At 49.8% G+C, this 17,150-nt stretch overlaps 1 protein-coding gene across 4 annotated transcripts; it reads left to right on the forward strand.

Moving 5' to 3' along the window:
• On the forward strand, window positions 1-17,125 carry HOXD4 (homeobox D4). 4 transcript variants are annotated; one of them, XR_013762461.1, is made up of 3 exons: window positions 1-1,598; window positions 2,133-2,562; window positions 17,015-17,125. XR_013762461.1 is itself a non-coding variant. In XM_079131241.1 (2 exons), the coding sequence occupies exons 1-2, from the start codon at window positions 1,175-1,177 to the stop codon at window positions 2,465-2,467; spliced, it is 759 nt and encodes a 252-aa protein (XP_078987367.1). In that variant the 5' UTR covers window positions 1-1,174; the 3' UTR covers window positions 2,468-3,764. The 4 variants fall into 4 exon arrangements, 1 of the variants encoding a protein (XP_078987367.1); XR_013762462.1 differs by lacking the exon at window positions 17,015-17,125 and adding an exon at window positions 13,597-13,685; XR_013762463.1 differs by lacking the exon at window positions 17,015-17,125 and adding an exon at window positions 3,134-3,764.
• Window positions 17,126-17,150: the final 25 nt, after the last annotated feature.

Below are 17,150 nucleotides of genomic sequence, written 5' to 3' on the forward strand. Positions count from 1 at the left end.
ATTCTAGGGGAATATATGGTCGATGCAAAAACTTCAAGTTTCCCCGAAATAGCCCAAGACGGAGGCAGCTGGTATGGGTCGGCCACCTCTTTCTGTTTCATTACCTTGGACTCGAGGAGGACGGACTGTGCCTGGTGATATCGTGCAGCCTTTTCCTCAAGAAGTTCCTCACCTTTAAATAGAGACTCCAGTGGATACTGCTGCAGGAAGAAACCCTGATTGGTTGCATAAATGCAGAGCTAGAAGGCTGAGTTTTGGGGTACTGAAGAGTAAAGTGAATGACCAGCTAGCTCCAGCCCTAGCTCTGTCCTCCAGGGGCAGGAGATGTAAAGGTACCCAAATGGGGATTCACTGACTTTTAGCGCACTTGTGTGGGAAGAAAACAAGCTGGAAGGAAGGACAGTGGCCACCTCTGGGGTGCATTTGGGTGAGGTGAGGGTCCCCTCACCACCTTTCCACCACAACCTTCAGCTAGCTGTAAGAGACTGGGCATTGAGGACCTCCTGTCTTATCATCAAGGCCCAATTTTGGCTAGGAATAGCCCATCCTGAGCACTGGCCAAAAAGCATGGCAGTTACTCATTGCCTAACTTAATTCAGGCCTGCTGGATTCTGGTAACTTTTGGGTGACCCTGATGAAGACAAAGCCTGACTCCGTCTTTGTATGGCAGAGTCCCCGCTCCCGCGGGCTGGGCAGGCAGTCTGCCTGCCTGGGACATTTTGCCCAACTCAGAGGTCACCTTGCCTACCTACACTTAGTTGCCCGGTACCTGTGTAGAAGGATTCATTTTCTCTTGAACTGTGCCCACTTTGGAGGAGCTGATTTCAGGAGAGGGTGAGTATAAGGGGATAGAAGGTTAGCAAAGTCAGTGGCAGACAAAAGCTGAGATTACCTGCTGGAAATAGGGGTGCTGGGGATTTGTACAACATTAACATCTGGTGGGTCCCTCAAATGTGGCATGGCAAGTCACTTGATTACATGTACGTTATTTAGTTAAATTTGTGAAAATTATGAGATGCTTACCAACCCAGTGATAAACTCCCTCCCTCCCCATTGGTTGGCCTGGTCACATGGCTGCCCAACTTTATTCAGTTGACAGCAAGTAGGAGGGCCCTATGGAAGGAGAAAAAAAGACAACACGAGAAAAATTAGTATTTTCTACCTTCTGAAATTAATGGCCATGAGTTCGTATATGGTGAACTCTAAGTATGTGGACCCCAAGTTTCCTCCGTGCGAGGAGTATTTGCAGAGCGGCTACCTAGGCGAGCAGGGCGCCGACTACTACAGCGGCGCACAGGGCGCCGAGTTCCAGCCCCCGGGGCTCTACCCGCGTCCCGACTTCGGTGAGCAGCCCTTCGGAGGAGGCGGCCCGGGTCCCGGCTCAGCGCTGCCTGCGCGGGGTCACGGGCAAGAGCCCAGTGGCCCCGGTGGTCACTACGGCGCCCCGGGAGAGCCGTGCCCGGCGCCCCCACCGGCACCCCTGCCTGGTGCCCGGGCCTGCAGCCAGCCCGGCGGCCCCAAGCAGCCGCCTCCCGGGACAGCACTCAAACAGCCTGCTGTGGTCTACCCCTGGATGAAGAAGGTGCACGTGAATTCCGGTAAGGCATGGGTCCACCGCCCCCACGGCCCCCACCCCAGCCCGTTGGCCTGGGTCCCGGGAGGGGGTGTGTGGATGGGGACGTGTGGAGCTTCCTTGGGCGCTGCAATTACTCTCTCCATAAATTTTTATAGCTGAGGGAGCAGGCCGGGACCATGTGGCTGGATGCTTAGCTGTGGGCGCAAAAGGGGGTGGGGATAGGGTGGGGTGGGGGAGGACTCCATTTTCAGAGGAGAGGGAACAGCGGAGAAGGGCATTTCCAAAATGCTTAGGGATTCCGGAGCCCTTGGTGGACCAGGGAGAAGGCGGCATCTGGGGGGATTTTGTGAGGCTCTGGGGGCAGTGAGTGGGTGTGAGGCGGTGGGTGGGAGTGAGTCTGTGCGCCAGGGAGAGGGCGGGAGGGAGGAAGCCAGCCAGCCTGGGAGCGCGCTGGAGGGCCGCGGCCTCGGGCGCGCCAGGAAGTGAGCGGCAGAGGCCAGGGGCCTAACTAGTGGCCTGGCGCTGACCTGGCTGTACTGTCTATTTTGTCTCGCAGTGAACCCCAACTACACCGGCGGGGAGCCCAAGCGTTCCCGGACGGCCTACACCCGGCAGCAAGTCCTAGAACTGGAAAAGGAATTTCATTTTAACAGGTATCTGACGAGGCGCCGTCGGATTGAAATCGCTCACACCCTGTGTCTGTCGGAGCGCCAGATCAAGATCTGGTTCCAGAACCGGAGGATGAAGTGGAAAAAAGACCACAAGCTGCCCAACACCAAAGGCAGGTCATCATCATCATCTTCCTCCTCCTCTTGCTCCTCCTCAGCCGCCCCAGGCCAGCATTTGCAGCCCATGGCCAAGGACCACCACACGGACCTGACAACCTTATAGAAGTGGGGACTCTGGGCCCATCCCTCCCTGCGCTCCAGGCTGAGCCGAAGCTGCGGGGGCAGGCCGGGCCTGCTGTCACCTCACTGGGCTCTAAGGTACTGTGGGGTGGACCTGGGACTTACAGGCCTCCCTCGGACTAGGTTAGCATCCCGCCCGAGGGCAGCCCCCTCCCTAGAGTGGGGAAGGGGGTGGGAGGGGTGGGCGGGATTCTCTCTACGTATATTATATGGCAGGAGCTACTGAGAACATAAAACCTTGGCGAGTCATTAAACTCATGAAAATCTCAGCTGTTGGATTTTGACTTTGCAAATGAAGGTTGGATGCTTTATCCCAGTAGGAATTTGGACTTCTCCCCCACTCCACCCCTCCAGGGAGCTTTGTGGTTTAGTAATGTGGGGGAGTTGAGGCAGAATGTTGGCCACTGTGCTAGGTGCTTTCAGTGGGAGCAGGAAAGCTGGGCCAGGATTTCTGAACTTTCTGGGTTGTCATATTTCAAGTGTGATAAAAAGAAAACGTTTTGCTCCCAGTGGTCCCATGCCCAAAGAAATAAGTCTAAGAAGGAAATGGAAACGGGTTATTTTATGTTTAGATTATATTTGCTTAAATATTTATTTGTTGGAAAATGGGGAACAGAAATACCTGCACTATCATGCCAAAAATCTTTAGATGGTGAAAGGAACTGAGCTTCAGGGAGCTGGATCAGTTATGTGTGGACTCACTCCTGGAAGTTACCTACATTCTGAACTCCACTCCCTCCCCACTCCCTGGAAAGAAATAAAGGGGACCCTTAACCCTTCTAGGGAAAGCAAAGGATCCATTCAACGTTGAGTTCTTTAAAAATATATTTTCACATGTGCTTGTTTTCCAGCACAGTGCTTATATACAGTTCTGGGTGATTAAAGGAAAGGGGAAAAAAGAAACAAATGGTTCAACATTTTCCTTCTGGGGAAAAAAAACAAAACCTCAGTGCTCTGGGCCATCAGATAATGACTCAGATACTGAATTTTCTGTTCCAACTGGATTCCAAATAGCTCCCAAATCTGCATAGCAGGATTTCATAGGAATTGGTGTTCTGGCCTATATGGGGGAGGGTTTGTGCACTTGGCAACAGTGGGAAGGTAAGGAAGTATTGCTTTAAAAAAGAAACTAATTGAATCTAGAAGTGTACAAAAGTTGGTCTTAGGGAGTTTTCCCCCTGAAATTTTGATTTAAGAAAAAAAAAAAAAAAAAACCCTAAGGAAGTTTTTCTCAATCCACTAATTAGAAGCAGAAATTACAAAAGTACAAAAGTTTTCAGACCCTCTTCTTTGCCTTGAGAATAGTGCTTTTAAAAAAAAATCAGTCTTGAACAACAGGAGAGATGTTCTTTGGTCATTTTTTTTTTTTTTTTTTTTTTTATGTCATGCTTGGGAAGAGTTTAAAGCTCATTTTTCTAAAAATGTTGACCCTTAAGGATAAGGGGGAAAGAGTCAAAGGTAATGTTTAGAGTTCGTATACTCAGATGAAACAAGTATTCAAAAGTTTGAACCCCAAAGCCTCCAAAACAGAAAAGGTTCTGAAAAAGAAACCCCTATTTGCAGCTACTAAAAAGTGACCCAAGTGGGAAAGCAGAAGGGGTAATCTGAAAACTTAAGATCCATAATGAAGTTATTTTTTTCCAGTGCTTCAGAATGCTTTGAAAGCTTTTAGTGGTAATTCTTAAAATACACTTAAGTGAAGAGGGAAAAAGAGGCGTGTTCTTTGGTCCTGTGTCTCCTGAGATCTTAGGGCAGGTATTCACTGGAGTCCCTAGGCTAAAATTCCGCTTTCTCTAAAGTATCTTCCAAGCCTTGGTCTTTTGTATTAGACCCTGGGGACAGCTCTTTGTTCCTCCTTGGGGTGAGCCTGGCTCTCAGACTTGCACATGGCAATACTTGAATATCTCCACGTCGGGATATTAAAGATGGATATTCCTGCATTATTCGCATCATTGTTTCTATGACAAAAAGCACAGAGTTCATACATAGTCAAGACGTCTTTTTTCTGATGCCCCACGTTGAGAAGCTGAAAAGGTATTTTACTGAAGTTCGGCTAAATTACAGAATCAGGTTCATCCAGAGGACAAATTTTCTATTCGATTAGCTGTATTTCAGGCGGGAGTACTGACCTCTAAACCCTTAACCTTTTGGACTCTAACTACCCTTCTTTCTTCCCCCTTCAACGTGGAGAGCAGTCTTTGGATGTAGCATTTGAAAAGAGCTGCTATCCTTAGGCAAGTTGGAGAGTTGCTAAAATTCTTTCCAAAAACCCTAATCTCTGCATGCATTGAACCTTCTCCCTGGGAGAAGAAAAAAGTATATGTTTTCATAACATCTAACTACAAAGACATTATGGAGAGATTATCCTGTAGATTTTCCTTTCCCAAAAAGTTCTGGTTGCTCACCTAACTTCGGACCAAATGCCACACTACTTTTCCCCTTTTCCCTGTCTCAAAGGAAAGTCAAGTGGCATGTTTTCCTGAAGAAAACCTCAGATCCTTCTCAAACATAGTCCCACTACTTTGGAAAGTAACTTCATCCAGAAACAACTTCTTTGTTTATAAGTCTCAGCTCTCCTTCTCAGCTTCGAAGAGATTGTCTTTTGAAATGTTAATGGAGCCTGGATGGCCCAGAGGGCAGCTTCCAGCCCTGATGTCCCACTGGAACCCCAGTATCCATTTGGGCCCACAGGAGTGGGCCAGGAAAAGGGCAGGGCCCTCCAACCACCTAGGACAGGAAAGGAAATCACTTTCCATCTGGGAATATGCTCTGGAGAAAGCTAGATGTGGAAAGGCTCCAGAGCCCATTTGCTATTATTTATTTCCAGTTTGTTCCCCCCATATATGGGCCTGCAGTATTTGCTTTTGTGGTGTTACTTTTTTAAACCTGTGTTGGGGTCATGACAGGGGGAGGTGAAGTGTTTGCTGAGGACACTGCTCCTCAGACTCCCATCTCACTTTGTCCATTGCAGCCTTTTGTTGTGAGATGACATTGTCAGTCAGCCCCATGGAGTCTGTTCACACGAGATGCTTTTTAAATAGAATTGACCAATGTTTTGCTGCCACTGATTAAAGTATTATTTATACTAATTGTTGCCTGTAGTTTTGATGTAATCCATTGATCTATATTTGAAATAATAAAAGGTGTAGCAAAACCTCCCTCATGTTTGGTGCCTTGACAGAAGCATTCTTTAAGTCTTCTAAAAGCTAACATTGAATATAAACAACTTACTATTTTCTGCAAAAAATTAGCACCAATTTTTACTTGGTGCCTAAGGTGTGATGGTTAAGGAATACAAGGCTTAGCAATTGTTATTACCCTCTCCCAGTATACACACACTCCCAATTTGGTCACCATTATTTTGGGAGCATTGAAAAGTCTGGGGTTGAATTCAAGTTGCAGGGTGTTGGGCATTATTTGTTGAAAGAAAAAGAAGTAACCGCCTGGGCTAACAGGGGGCACCACGCTGGCTTTCTGCTTGGTGCAGGCCAGCCCCAAACCCCTTCAGTCTAGGAGCTCTCAGAGGAAGACTTTGTGATTTGTATGAGAAACCTTCCGGCTGCCCTGACGCTGGGAGAGAGTGTTGGTCCTGGGCTGAGCTGAGGCTGTCTTGTAGCTGCTCAGATCTGACCCGGCTGTCCTCCAGTCTTGGGCTCCTTTTACTTTTCTGGTGCTGCTCAGCCCCACCTGGGGCCTTCAGCACCTGCCCCTCCTTCTCAGCACCCCTCCGCCCCTCAGACAACAATAAACACTCCCCACTATAAAAAGTACTGTGCACTATTTTTATCGCCAGGGCTTTTCCTCATCTTGGTCTTGGTCTTGAAAAGGGGGCCAAGACAGAAGTCCCAAAATAGATGGGGGTCTTAATAGAGACAGGAAATGAATAGAATGCATAAAATCAGACATGTGTCCTTAATGTATGGAAGGGCTTGCTCCAGACGCGTGGACATGTGTATTTATAAGTGTGCAGACAGAAGTTTAAATATTCAGACACATTTTATGATTGTCCTCTGCCCGTCTTCTGGTTAATGGCTCCTCCTGTGCCCACCAATACATCAATACCGTTGTGTGTATTGAATCACCGGCAGGGACGAGAAGGAAGCGAGTCCATAGCCGAGCCCGCCGAGTACAGTACAGTAAATCGGGACCCTCGGCAGACGGCGCTTCCCGCCCGCCCGCCATGTTGGGGAGCCCTCCCTGCCCCCCGCGCCGGGCTGGGCGGCCGGGGCTCGCTGGCAGCCGGGGGAGGGCCTTTCATAACCCGGAGAATTTTCAAAGTGCAAGGAAGATGATAAGAATAGATTTCTACAAGTCCCGACCACGTGATTGGCGAAATAATTAATTCAGCACGTCCCTTAAGAAACAAGGAGTCGTCATTAATCTGCCACGCAAAGGGCTCTCTCCGACTTGGAAAGTGCAGGGATCCCAAGAATATCACCCGCCGAGGGGGGCCACGCGGCGCCCCCCGGCCCTCCACCCCCGGCCCCCGGCGGCGGGCGCGGGAGCGCGGCCGGCAGGTAAATATTTTGGCGACTTTTATTTCATCAGATTTAAATCCTTAATGAACTTAGCTGTCAGGGCCGCTGACAAATAGTTCCCTTTGCTTCCTGATTTGGAACCGCGCGCCGGCGAGAAGTTGTTAGTGGCTTGGATGGTGACCCTTGGTTCAGCAAAGCTTTGCACTTATGAAAAATTACTGAGAGCGGCCGAGTGTGTGTGTGTGTGTGTGTGTGTGTGTGTGTGTGTGTGTGTGTGTCAGAGAGAGAGAGAGGATGTGAGGGTGTGCAAGGGGCGAGGGTGCGAGAGGTGAGGGGAGAGGGTGCGCACAGGCTGCTCGGAGACAACAAGAGTTGTAAAAAACCGGCCCGGCTGGGGACACGCCTGGCGCACGCGGGCTAAGGTTGCCCGGTCGCCTGTGTCTACCGGGAACAATGGTCGCTGTCACGGCATCTGCTGCCTATTCTTAAACTGGCGAGAAAAGGCCCCGGCCCTCTTTTCAAGCGAGGGTCGTAAATTTTTCTTTGCGTCATAATAGAAGGCTATAAAATTGAGTTGAAATTTTACCCCAGGCAGGTTTTAACCAACAGATAATGATTTCCGAGTTGCTTCTCCCACTCTCCCCTCTCTTCACCTAAGCTCTGCAGCTTCTGTCACCCCATAGCGGAGTTTCTTCTTATTTTCCCTGTATTTTTGTATTTTTACTTTTTTTTTTTTAAGATCTAAAATAAAAGAAAAAGGAAGCTTGGGTGTCAGAGCGCCGGGACAGGGGCGCCTCTAAGAAAGGGATATGCGGGGGAGGCCCGGGTGAACCGCAAAAGGCCATTTCTCTCGTTTGCTCCCATTTCAGCCTCCCCCCCTCCAAATTTGAAGTCCTAAAACCCACTCTGCTTCCGTCACACCTCACCCCTAGCTTGCTGGGGACTTGGGCCGGGGGACAGCAGCAAACATTCTCTTCCTTCAACTCTCAGATCTGACCTGTGTGTCCCAGAGAACAGTCTCTTTATTCTCCGTCTTCCCTCGTGAGACGCCTCCATGGGCTTTGAGGGTGATTTCAGCAAGCTGGGACAAGCTGTCTGTGGTGGCTGTTTTGCGACTGTATGTATTTTCATTTCTTTTTTGGTGTGTGTATATTTTCCCGTCAGGAAAGAAACAAAGTTTCCTCCGTTATGAATTATACATTCAAACAATAACACATTAATTCAATTATTCAAAGATGACAAATGTTTATGTGCTTAGCAAGTGACTCCAGCGCAGATTCCGGGCGCTTTCTCTGAGCTGCTTGCATTTTTCTCAATGAGAATGGTCTCCCCTCCCACCCCCACCCACTTCAACCCACCCAGACATCCCCTTGTAAGGCCCAGAAAGAAACCCAGAAAAAGCCTCCCCGGCCCGGCTGGCAGCCCGGCAGCCAACAGCCTCCCAAAGCCTGGGCTTGGCGGGCACCGGCCCGGGCTATTTTATCAGTGTGACAATTGCCCGAGTTGGTGTGATAAATCATCGTAAGTAATTCCTGAAAGGGTGTGAGGCTGTTGGGGGCCGGGCGAGGACTGTAAATCTTTCCGGTTTATTGCTCTATGAACATATGCTCCGATTGAAGAAGGCTTAGATCCTTTCCTGGAGACAAATTCCCGCAAAGCAACCCCCCTCTTTGGCTGGGGATTAACACTTGCCGCGGGCCTCGGGCTTGGCCCCTGGCGGGAGGTTTGGGGGCGGGGTCCTCCGAGTAGGAATGGAGTGGGACACCCACGGTCGGGCTGGGAGAGGCACCCCGAGAGGGTCTCCGCCCTGGTCGGGACAGGTGAACAAAAGGAGGGGCTCGCCAACAGGCCTGGAGGCTCGGTCCCTGACTCGTCCTCAGGGACATCCCAGAGCCTCTGGGATAGGGATTGGGAGGACCTTCTCCCTTGTTCCTGTGCTCATCTACTGCTTCTGGGCACTTTCGCTTGTCTGAGACCTTCTAAGCAGCTACTGGGGATCAGCTCCGTGGCTGATGCCGCTGAGAAGCAACATTGGCAATGAAAGTCCCTTTCGGAGATGGGGTGAAGAGCTTTTCTTAGTGAGGGATCTGTGGTGGGGATCCAGCGGGGTGAGATCCGTGGAAGCTAGCTACAATCCAGGAGATAGAGACTGGAGGCTGGCCGCTGGCCCAGATGTGCTTAATTCTTCTTCCCACATGCAGAATGGGTACGGTGAATTCCACCCAACCTCTTGGTGCACGGTGGGATCCTATTATGATTTAATATTTATAAAATAGAAGTTTCCTTGTCCCCCAGGTAAACCCAGCAGGGACTAATTCCGCAAACCCCTTTGCCTTCCTAGAGGCACCGCAGGAAGCGGGAAGTCGCGGCCTGGCTGTCGCTGGGCCTGCGGGATCCCGTTGGCCCCGCTCAGATCTGGAGATGCACAAGTCACCGAGGGCTGCGGCTCAGCTCTTAGGCGACTCTGGCCTCGAAGGACCCGGGGGGGGGGGGGTACTCAGGGTGCAGAGAGGCTCCTGGCGGTCTGCTAGGGGACTTTTCTGGCTCAGTAGCGGCGGCTTGCCGGCGAGTCCGCAGAACGAGCCCAGGTCCCAAGGAATAGTAGTGGTAGCAAGGTTCCCCGAGGTGACCCGCCAGGGCTGAGAGTCAGCGAATCCCACAGCCTGTGCTGTGCCACAACTTTCAGTGCCTCACCAAGGCATTGGAAAGATACGAGCGTCCTCCTAGGAGGCCGGGGAGCGTCTTGCCCCGGTGCATTTGGATGCGGAATACCGGGCACGGCGATCGGGGAGCTAAGGGAGCAGTAAACATGCTGTTTCACAGCCCTTTCCATACACGCCTCTAAGGAAGGTAGCTTTTAAAATTTCCAACCCCAGAACTAGTCTGGCGGAAGGCCGGACCAGGGTCATTTGCCGATGCGGGGAGAGACTAAGTCCCCATCCCATTGCATGCCGCCAGGCTGTGACCCGATAAGTCCCAAGCTGAGAGACGGAGACTTTCCCTCCGTCCCACACCCACCCGAGTCTACCCCTAGGAAGGCGCCTGGGTCCCACGCCTCTAGCGCCCCTCCTCCTAGCCCCCAGGCCCGGCTGCGCTCCGGGGCTGGATGGCGTGAAAGTTTCAGCCTCAATCAGTACAATCTTCCCTTGGGGTCACGTGAACAAATATGCTCACATTTGAAGGCAGCGTCTGTATTTCCCGACTATGAGGGGGTTTCCGGGGCTCTCTCCAAATCCAGAAAGGACTACGTTCGGAAAGCAAAACACACCCTGAGCTCTGGGGGGCCTGGGAGGGCTGGGCAGGAACATAGGAGTGGGTGGGGGTGCGAGTGGCCGCTGCTTGGGCCTGAGAGCTGACCGGCCGGCGGGTGGACGGGCCGGAGCGCAGCGCAGGCGAAGCCAGCTCGGGGACTACGAACTCGTTCCTCCTGCGTTTATTGGTAGTTGAACCTCAGACTGGTTCCGTTCTACCGGGAATTCCGTGAGCTCGGGTATATGGCCGCGTCTGTGAGCGCGCAAGAGGAGGGTTGGGACAGTGCTGTCTGCAGACAAAGGGGGAAGGCTAGCTCTGCCCCCCACTGGCGCCCAGTCTGAGGCCGAGGACACCAGGTTTATGATAAATTGGGATACAGGTAAGCAATTGCATGACAAAATGGAAATCTTTGGGAACGGGGCTGCTTGCTGCCCTGAGCGGGATACTAAATATGATTTATTTTGTGTAATCTGTGATCTTGATTATTGCCAATTGGTGAGGCAGCCTGCGTAGACCTAGATACACTTCTACATATACATCGAGGACGGTGATTAATCGTAAGGAGGTGAGCTTTGTGGGGACGTTCCCCGCCTACCAAAAGGTTAGGAGGACACTACCATGCAAGGCTTGGAGGGTGGCTGACAGTATTGGGGGCTGTGGAGGCAGTTTGAGGAGGGGGTTCGGTTAGGGGGTTGGGGGCTGGAGTTAGTATTTTGAGGGTAACGGGCAGTTATGAGAATGGGCTGAAAATGAAATGAATAAAAAGAAACTTTTTTTTTACACTGTCACTGCCAAAGTAAGATGGAGCATCATATTAATTCTGTGTCTTGGGCTGCCGGGCTGGGTGCAGGCGGGTTGATTTATATGTATTTAAAATAAACTCAGTGGCCAGCCAGCCAGCTCCCTGCATTGTTCTGGGATCAAGCTCCACATACTCATTCTTTGCCTCTTGCTGTTGGCTTAGTATTTTTCCCCTCTTGGGAGTAAAATGCTCCTGAGCTTATCCTGGAAAATTTAAAAGAACCCCCAAACTACCCTGAAGAGTTTGGGAGGCGTCTCCACTCCCTTCTTACAAATCTAGGGGTTTGACTGAAGAGAAAAGGTTTAGTGTTTCTGGGTCTTTCTCCCCAGTGAACCCTGAGTGAAAGCTAAATCATATATTGAATCCCACATCCCACCCATCCTTTTGTTTCCTTGTTTCCTGAGACTTCTTGCTGGGGGAGGACAGGACAACCCATCCCAAGTCTTTCCTTGCCAAGGCCAGAGTGAGTTGCTTCATGAGATCCAGTGATCGACTGTGTGCTCTTGAGAAGGCCACTGAGCCAAACCAGACTGAACCTTATGGGGAAGGGATCCCCAAAGCAAGGAGCACTCCCAAAGTCTATGTTGGGACAGGTCCATTGGCAAGACTGATTTTTCAGGGGCCTCACCATCGAAGGAGAGCAGTAAAGTTGTTTTGTCAATTGCCTGAGCTTGGGTCCATCAGAACTTAAAGTCGGTGAACATTTTTCTTCGTTCACTGCCTCGGAGCTGCAAGCCTGCCAGCTTAGTCAGCTGAATCCAATTACTGCTAGCAGCATTTCATTTGGCCCCATGGAGCACTCACTTATAACTTCCCCGAAATTTTCAATAATCCCCACCAAGGCTCCACACTGGCCCTATCCTAAAGAGTTTTCTGGGAGTGCTGCTGGGGGGTGGGTATGGGGCCCAGGGCTTCCTGGAGTAGCTTTTGGTTGACAACTGGAGGACAGGATTCCCTCCCGTTCTCCAAGTTTCTGGCTATGGACAAGGTATTACAACTGGTGGCCCAGAGCCAGCTGGGTTAAGCTGGCGACTTGGGGCACGACAGAAGCTAAAATTGGGTCAACGCTGGGTGGTAAGTGGGCATGGGAAGAAGCGAGGAGAAGGAGCTGGGGGTTCCTCTGGTGCCTCAACTTTCACCAAGTTAGTGTCTTCTTTCCTTTCCCCTTCCCAAGTCTCCTGGCTCGGAGCTCAGAGCACACCGGCGCATCCCAGAATACCCAGGCTCAAACTTACCCTGTTCCGCGGCAGCTGGAAAACAAAATCTAGCTAGAGGCGTTGGGGGATCACCGCCCTAGGTGGCCTCCCAACTTGGCTCTTCTGAGGGGACGCTACTACTTCTAAAGAAACCTTTTTTCAAAAATAAATAAAAAATAATCAAGCGTCAAGAGTTGACGTCCGCCCACGTGAATGTATTATATAAAGCAGCTCCGGGACCAGCCGGCTTGAGAGCCCTGGTACTTTGCGCCTCCGCCTCGGCTCCCTGAGGGCCCTGCCCAGCCGAAGGAACTGGGGGCGGGGGTGGGGGTGCGATCCAGTGACTTGTGCCCCTGGGCCCGGGTCGTCTGGGAAGCTGAAGCCGGGGCGCGAAGTTAGGAGCCCTACCGGGCTGGGATCTCTCCGAGGCGCTTCCGTTGGGTGTTCATTAAGGGGTGAGTTATTGCGGTGCGAGCCAAAGGTCACTTCAAAGGCTTATGGCTTCGCGCTCTGGTCTTTAGAAGCGCCCTGTACGCTTTGTGTGTGGGGTTTTCCCGGGTGCAGTTTAGTGTTTGCAAGCTACTGAGTCGACAAATTGCACAGGGTAAATGCAAAAGGAAGACTGCGTCTCTCTCCTTTCACCTGACTGGGGGCCAGCACCCGCTGAGCAGCGGCGGTGGTGGGTAACCTGCTCTTGTGTTGAGGGTGGAGGTAGAAAAAATATTTGTATCTTTGGCGGTTTGCAGCCTAATCCCAACACCGGAGTGAGCAGCCCAGGCCAAGCATGTGGTGGGTACTTGATGGGAAAATGTCTGGGAGATCATCTGAGATAAAGATAAAATGTACAAAGTGGGAAATACTGCCCAGCTCCCTCTTTAGTAGGGTTCTATAGTGTAGCCCCTGATTAGGATGCTCCCAGATAATCTGCATAATTACCCTCCTTTCCTGTTGTCCTAAACTGTAGCCTTCCTGCCCCCCTCCATGGTTCTGCACAGTCCTCTTCTGCTCCTTAGAGGGTTTGGCTTGGTCTCTGGGTTTGGGAGCAGGAGCATTTAGCTTGGTGGGGGCAAGAGGAGAGCTGACTACTTCCCCACCACTACATGGCACACCTCTGACCCACTAGGCTCACCCTCTGCCAGAGGGTCTGGCACTTTCCTCAGGTCCAAGCTGTCCCCCATTCAGCCAAGGACTTTGGTGTTTAAGGCCTCTAGCTCCCCAGAAGCCAACAGAGTCTTCTTTCTGCTGGGGAAAAGGCTTCAGGAATGGCTGCAGGCACCACATACAATAGTCACATTGATTATGGCACTTTTAAAGGGGGTAAAGCTTCTCCACGTGTGTTTGTAAGAAAGAAACGGCTGCTATTGAGTTTTCCATTTTGTTCCAGATCCGCGTCCACAGAATATCAAAAGAAACCGAAGAGCCTACAAAAAGAGTTAGAAACAAAATTCAAGAAAACACACATACAAATTTGTGGTGAGTGAGGATGATTTAAAAAAACAATTTCCACTACATTTTCATTTTTCCTGCAACTCAAGGTAGCCATCTCAGGATTCATACATCAAGACATAAAACAAAGGGCAGCTTTGAAGTGGATCACCTCAGTGTGAACTGCCGCCTGTTACATGATAACTGATCATCAGCCTTCAAATTTATGGCACTTTAATGGGATGAGCACAGTGCCTTAAATGCAGGGCATAGTACAGTATTAAGTTATCCGGGTTATATAAGAGTGATTTAGAATGTGCATCCCATAGTACAGAAGAGACTTGGGCTGAAAGAGAGGGAGAACTTGGACAAAATAAACAAACCCACTTCTGAGCAAACCTGAAAAGGAGTAGTTTCAAAAAACCTGAAGTGGCCACGCCATCAGGGAGAGGAGAATCTTTGCTCGGTTCCAGTGAATTTGACAGGGATGTCCATCAAGAGATCCATGGGCTTCTGAGGCCCTAGGATAGGCAAAGAAGGGAGAAAAGCCGAGGCATCTCGAATCTTAGAGACTTTTGATCGAAACTGACTCAACCAGCACACCATCGCCTCCTCCTTCTCTTTCAGCTTGCACGGACTGAGGGTCCCGTCCGTGATTTACTAGGTGCAACACGAGACAAAACCCAGCGACTGTCATACCCTCCTTTCTCAAGCCTCCCCCTCCCCAGGCCTTCCCATGGCAACCGCGAGCGAGCGAGTGCCGGCAGGCCTCTGCGAGTCGGTGGTGCCTCCCGGTGTCCGAGGCCATGGCGGGCAGCAGGTCTTTGGTCCTCTGCGAAGCTGCGCGTCCATCCCGCCTCTGGCCGAGGAGCAGAGCTGCTCTCAATGGCGGGCGCCGGCTACTTTATATAATCCCGCTGCTCGTAGGATGCATGAGCGGGAAAAGTGCGGAGTAGGGAATTCTTTTGCTGCGCTGCCTCCTACGCGGAGCCTGCTTTCCACTTCTGAAAAGTGCCGGGCCTTGGGAAGTGTTTTTCTTTTCATTCCTTACTGAAGCGTTTACTGCCGCCGTGGTCGCAGTCATAAATTTTGTTACAAACCACAATGACAGGTGCATTGATATGCACCGTGAGAGCTCCAGCTGCTTAATAACCCCGTCCCCTGGCCGCTGTGAGCGCCTTTTATTTATTCGGTATCATATTAGGTATTGATCCTGGGCAGAATTAAGTGCACTGAGCAAGTATCGGGGCTCTGCTGCTTTGGAGTAGCGGCGGAAACTGCAGGACAGCGCAGCCAGGGAGAGGGTGATGGTGGCTTCGAGGACGCCATTCTTCTGGCTGGCGACAGTTTGGCCTTGCGTTCCAGGCCTACGGTTAGGCCTCCAAACTGAGTTGAGCAATTTTCATGGACCTGGAGAAAGGACTCGCCAGACCTATTTGGCGCCTCTTTCCCAAAAGGGACTGGGGATTGAGCGGGAAGGGATTGGGGCGGCTGCACGGTCCCATTCCTCGGGCTGGGGGAGGGGTGGAGAAGAGAAGGATGAGGAAGAGGGAGAGGAAAGGACAACTGAGGAAAAAAGACCAAACACTGCTCGTCCGCCCCTCCCCCCGGGGGGCTTGTCTTTACCCCAAGGCATTTGGGTCTTAGATCCCAAATGAGCAAAGGTACCAAAGGGCGAGAAAAGAAAGCCTTTAAAAAAGGGCTGAGGAGGGGTGATGGAAAAGATGAGCCACTGAACAGTTGACCATTGTCCAAGTGATTTATGACCCGTTCCTGCTTTTTAGGTTCAAGCAAAGTTCACAAGGAGTAGTGATTTCTGGAAAGAAATAAGCCCTTTTACCAGTTTCATAACAATAATCTCAGGTTTTGCTTTAGGAGAGGGGACTTCTTTGGGACACTGCACAGTCTTCTCCAGTAAGAACAGCACAACTTGCACCCTTACATGTGGGAAATGGACATAAGGTAGTGAATCATGTAAACAGTTAGGAGAACAGACTATGGTTACTCAGGAAGCTACCCAGGGTTTGTACTTCTGAGGTCTGTACACAGAGCTCACTCCAGGAATATGCCACAGGAACAAATATGGACATAGTTTTCTACCCACAGACCTACTCGGTTTATAAAGAGCTGTTTTGATGTGACTGCCCTACCTAGTAAGGCAAACTTGGTCAACTTTGGAGGCAGGAGGGGGATGTTTTGTTTCCACAGTTGTCAGTGGAATGACAGAAGCAGCAACAAGTTCTGGTGGTGTTTGATGTGACCATTTAGACTTCCAGAGGGTAAGACTGGAAGCAGAATCCCAGAAAAGTCCTGAAATTTAACCAATCTATTCTTTTGGCCTGGGGGCAAACACATGAAAATATTAGTCACAGGATGAGGAGTTAGCATCCATTTGATATTCAGTAACTTTAATGTAGAATAAGAAAATTAATCAAAAGAATTAAGTCTAGCTTTGTTAAATAGATAGCTTAACTGCACACATTTACAAACACTAATGGAAACAATTCCTACAACAGTTATGTCTTAGTGTTTTAGAATCCCATTGAGAAAGACCTGTCTCACACCAAGATAAATGACATATTCATTTATATTCTAAAACAAAATTGGGGGGGGGGACAATACTACTTTAAAAAGCTAATTTGAAGAACTTTTTAAATTGGTTAGGCTTTTTGGTGAAAGCAGATGGAAAAATGAGTGCTGGAGAAGTGATGTTTATAGCTATGGTCAAACTCATTCAGCCAGATGAGCTGTCTACATAATGTGTTTCATCACGATGATCATGATGGAAACCAGGGAGAGTTTCTGGAAAGTTGTCTGAAAGATGAGATCAAGAATTAAGACCAGGGAGCTGACCTGTGAGTTTTCTTTATCAAACAGACAAAAGTAATTGAATGGTATTAGTTATACTTTAACTCCTTAGGAGTCTTTCAAGAAGAAGGGAGAAGGGTCTAGGAGAGAAATCCCCCATCAAAAGTCAGGAGATACAAAAGGGGTAGACTTTTTCTCGTTTTGTTTTTTCCCTTCTTCTTCTAATTCTGGGTCCATTCAATTCTGTCAGAAGAGGTTCTCTTATTGCTTGTGGACTGGGCAGAAGGTGGGTGGAATAGATAATCCAGAGCAGAGGTCAATAATATCTATTTATAGAATAGATCCTGGGTAAATATGATAAAGTTATAATATAAATTATTCTCCATTTACCCATGCTGCATTCATTTCAAATTCTAAAACCTTTTACCCATTTCTATGGCATCCCTTTAACAGTAGTAGGAACACACAATAACAGGTCTAGAAAAATGTAGATGAAAGGAGGAAGTATTTTTTAGCCTCACATTAAGTCTCAAGTCTTTAAGTGCTCTTCTTGATTTTTTTTCTTCTAGTTTTCTACATTGTAGATCTCACAGACCTGACCCACAGAATTAACTGGGGTGAATTGTCACCCTGTCATGAAAAAGTGAATTATCTGGTCTTCATGAAAGATGTGGGGACTTGAAACTAGGTAGGTAAGATACTTTG

Source organism: Sciurus vulgaris (genome assembly GCF_902686455.1).
Source record: "Sciurus vulgaris genome assembly, chromosome: 3".
NCBI classification, from domain to species: Eukaryota; Metazoa; Chordata; class Mammalia; order Rodentia; family Sciuridae; genus Sciurus; species Sciurus vulgaris.